The sequence below is a fragment of the Pterocles gutturalis genome, unplaced genomic scaffold (genome assembly GCF_000699245.1).
Source record: "Pterocles gutturalis isolate BGI_N339 unplaced genomic scaffold, ASM69924v1 scaffold14679, whole genome shotgun sequence".
NCBI classification, from domain to species: domain Eukaryota; kingdom Metazoa; phylum Chordata; class Aves; order Pterocliformes; family Pteroclidae; genus Pterocles; species Pterocles gutturalis.
Window position 1 is genome coordinate 28,825 of NW_010135964.1, and position 4,332 is coordinate 33,156.

Genomic DNA, 4,332 nt, shown 5'->3' on the forward strand with positions numbered 1-4,332 from the left:
ATCCTGGTGCTGGGGTGTTTAATAAAAATAGCTGCGCTTCCACAGGCATGCTGTATTCCTGTGTCTCTCTATAAGTGTTTGTTTGAAAACCAGTTAATGCATGGAAGAATTAAAAAAGATGAGAGGTTGAAGAAAATAGACACCTGCATCAGATACAAACCCCTCCACAGCCTTCCTGGTAGTTGACTGGAAATGTTCATTCAAACAACTTCCTTGAAAACATTACTCTCAGTTGTAGTGACTGACTTTCCTATAGCTTGTATAGCATTAAAATCCACGTGTAGTTTAGGGTTTGTTCAATATATTTGTTTTCCAATCCTCAGTTACAATGCTTGAAGAGGAAACAGCAAAACAACTTGTGTTCCTGTCTTTTCGTATTCATTTGGCATTCTATTCCTTCTTCTCAAGGGCTTTGCCTGACAGACTGCACACAAGCTGACTTTCAGCTCATACCAGATAAGCTCAGTGGCATGCTTTCAGGTGGACTTTTCGATTTATTGACACTTTTGTGTCATTACTATTGTTTAAGCCCAATTTCTTACAGGTTCAACTTTGTCTCCTGTTGCTTTCTTTCATCTGTTCTAAATACTGAATTTTCTTTTTCTGCCCAACACCCTAATTCCTGATATTGACAGGGCTTCTACAATCAACTTTATCATCTTTTCCTTCCTGGAAATAAGAAGATGAAGAGGGCTATTACCTGGGAAAAAATTACTTTTTTAAGGATAATTTATTAAGTCATTTGTGACTTTGGCTCTTTGCTCTGTTTTTGATCCTTAGATGGTCTCAATTTCTTAAAAATCATAAGAAGCTTAGGGACTATAATGTAAGCTTGCAACAACACATCTTGCAAATGGCATAGAAAGATGTCATTTTTATGCCTAACTAAGGCATAGAAAAGTTAGCAATGCAAAGGAGATCTGGGAGAGAGAACCAAGAGGAAATAAGTATTCTCTTGGTTCTTGTTCTTTTCTTGTTTTGCCAGATATACAAGGCAGAGCAACTTTGTGCCACTGAAGGGGCAAGAGTAAATCACAGTAAATCACAGTCTGAAAAGCAAAAAGTCACCAGTTCTGCTGCAGGAATTCTATAAGACTGTTAATACAGTTCTGCAAGATGGTTAATTAAAAATTGGTATTAAAATACTATTCTGAGGAGTTAAAGAAGGGAAACAAATCGACTTTCCTGTAGCTACTGGTAGCTCATGCTGCATCTGAATCTGCCGTGCCATGTGATGTTTCAGGGAGGCTCAGAATCAGCAGCCTCTCCACTCTGCAGCTCCTGAGCCCCATTGGCTGGAAGGCAAAGCAGAGGCGGAGAGAGCCCTGAATATTTTTCTCCTCCACACACCATAAAACAGGCAGGCAGCATGCACTGTCTGACAGCAAGACTGGTGCTTGCAGTTTGAAATTAGTTTCAGCTCCGCAGTAGTCACTTGGGCATTTTATGTTTGCCTCTCTTAATGGAAGGGAACAAAAAAACCTTGCAGCATACCAGTGATCTAATCAGGAACTGACCATAGGGGAGAATCTGATGCAAACTTACAGACTGTTGGGACTCTGTGGCATAGATCACCAAGGTAAATGTGATGATGATCAGAAGCTGCATCTGGGAGAGCGTAAAACAGCATTTCTGAGTTTGAAACCTTATTTTGTAACAGCAGTCAAAATGTTCTGAACTTCTGCCTGCCTCGGTGCTGCCTTATTTTTCTTTTCTTCCCAAGCTGAAAAGCCAAAGAGGGTTTTCAAAGGAATGCAAAAGGAACAGGAGTTTTAAAAGCAGGAAGCTGAAAGGGCTCTCCATAAGATGAATTTCACCCAGCACCGTGGGACACTCCAGCCTCTCCATTTCTGGAACCACAGCTACAGACTGCATGGACATGCAAGTGAGCCCAATGCAAAGGGCCACTCCTCGGGAGGCTGCTACGAGCAACTCTTCATATCCCCCGAAGTGTTTGTGACTCTGGGCATCATCAGCTTGCTGGAGAATGTCTTGGTCATTGTGGCAATAGCCAAGAACAAGAACCTCCATTCACCCATGTACTTCTTCATCTGTAGCTTGGCAGTGGCTGACATGCTAGTGAGTGTATCCAATGGATCAGAAACTATTGTCATCACGCTGCTAAACAATACAGACACAGATGCACAGAGCTTTACCATAAACATTGACAATGTCATTGACTCAGTGATTTGCAGTTCCTTGCTTGCGTCAATTTGCAGTCTCCTCTCAATAGCAGTGGACAGGTACTTTACTATCTTTTACGCCCTCCAGTACCATAACATCATGACGGTGAAGCGCGTAGGGGTCATCATCACATGCATCTGGGCTGCTTGCACAGTCTCAGGCATTTTGTTCATCATTTACTCTGACAGCAGTGTTGTCATCATCTGCCTTATTAGCATGTTCTTCACTATGCTCATTCTCATGGCATCCCTCTATGTCCACATGTTCATGATGGCTCGGATGCATATCAGAAAGATTGCTGTTCTTCCAGGGACTGGCCCTATTCGCCAAGGGGCTAACATGAAAGGGGCCATCACTCTCACCATCCTGATCGGAGTTTTTGTTGTGTGCTGGGCTCCATTTTTCCTGCACCTGATATTTTACATCTCCTGCCCCCACAACCCTTACTGTGTGTGCTTCATGTCCCACTTTAACTTTTACCTCATCCTCATCATGTGCAATTCCATCATCGATCCACTCATCTATGCATTCCGGAGTCAGGAGCTCAGGAAAACATTCAAGGAGATTATATGCTGCTGTAGCCTGAGAGGGCTTTGTGATTTGCCTGGCAAATATTAAACCAAGTGGACACGTTACTGTGTACACAACATGCAGCACAGACTTCCGAGCCTTGAAACCCTCTTTCTCAGAAGAATTTGGGTTAAATCTTTAAGAGTGTGCACCTCTTTCTGTCTCCCATCCCTCTCATCCTTGTATCCCATTCATGTGTAATACATATTTCTGTATAATGTCTGTGATATATACAGTTTGTAATTTATTGGGCTGGAAAGAGAAGTAGCACTTCATACCAGTCTGTAAGTAAGCAAATAAATGTAATGATGAATGTGCAATACTAACAAACACGAGCAGCTGTATGTTCCAACTGCTGACAAAATAAATAGCTTGCCTGACTTGCAGTACATACTGGCTGATACTGCTCCTTGTTCTGTTGAAGTGATTATAGCTATCTATTTCATTATATACAGCTTAATATAGAGCATATGCTTCTCTATTAGTGGATTAGAAGATCTCTGGAATTAGAAAGCACATTTTTCATAAAGGTTACTGCAACCAATGAGCTGTGTTAATTCATTTTGAACTCTTTTCCTCCTACTCCACAAGCAGCAATTCTGTTCTTTGTTACAGTTATCGCCTACAACAAGATTTTTCAAACACCTCCTACCCAAACAATAGAACACTTGGGGTTTGGGGTAGTTTTTTTCAGGATGATGATTGCTGTATATCTGAGAGTACCTTCTTGCAAAGTTGAAATTGCTCCCTGGAGTAGCAGTTAGCTGTGGATAGATTTGCTAGGCTGGCATCCAGGTAGACTAGCATCTTCTATTCAGCCATGAAGCAGGTACAGTATTAACATTGACAGTGCCAGCACCAATGTAAAGATTCACTGAGACATTTACCTGATGAAAATCAAGAGGGAATTTCGGTTTGAACATTCAGTCCTTCCTTGTTCTGAGGTCTTTTGGCGAACAAGGACTCTGTGCTTCAGAAGAAAATATATTCATGTCAGAAATAACCTTCCCTCTGTTCTAAAGTGTGGTGTTAGCAGATGGAATCAACTGCCAGGATCCTTGCATAGCAGTCAAGGCATGTGTTCATTTGGCTTGAGCACCTCAGACCATACTGTGGAGCATATGTGCTTTGCGAGGGCAATGCTATCACATGGAAGGGATGCTGGCCAACGAGTCTGTAATCCATACTCTGTGTGTGGCAGCCCTGTGTGTTACTGCTGCTTGAAGTCAGTTCACCTTTTCAGGCATCTAATCAGTGTGTTCTCAGTTTCATGCTAAAATGTCACTCTCTACAGATTATAATGGGGGGCCTCAGGTCCCTGATTTTAGCACTTTTGGAAGTGTTTAAAGTATAAAGTGAGTATGCAGGATTCCATGAAGATGTCCCTTAACACCTTGACAGTATCAGCTCCTATGTAAAGGCATAGAGAAATTTATTTATTTATTCCCAGAAAGTATAAAAACGTGGTGCTAGCTGGTAAAAGACCTGGAAAGTCCTAATTTAAAAAATCAAAATGGAATGTAAAGAATAATTTAGGTTTTAACCCTGAATGCCTGGCTTTAACCAAGATGACTAGTG

At 41.6% G+C, this 4,332-nt stretch overlaps 1 protein-coding gene across 1 annotated transcript; it reads left to right on the plus strand.

The window, feature by feature from the left end:
• The first annotated feature begins 1,420 nt into the window (after nt 1–1,420).
• On the plus strand, nt 1,421–2,802 carry MC4R (melanocortin 4 receptor). Its single transcript, XM_010082123.1, has one exon. The coding sequence runs from the start codon at nt 1,807–1,809 to the stop codon at nt 2,800–2,802; it is 996 nt and encodes a 331-aa protein (XP_010080425.1). The 5' UTR covers nt 1,421–1,806.
• The last annotated feature ends 1,530 nt before the right edge of the window (nt 2,803–4,332 follow it).

Bases quoted from the DNA above. Each gene is read 5' to 3' on its own strand.
- MC4R (XM_010082123.1), top strand. From the start codon at position 1,807: ATGAATTTCACCCAGCACCGTGGGACACTCCAGCCTCTCCATTTCTGG.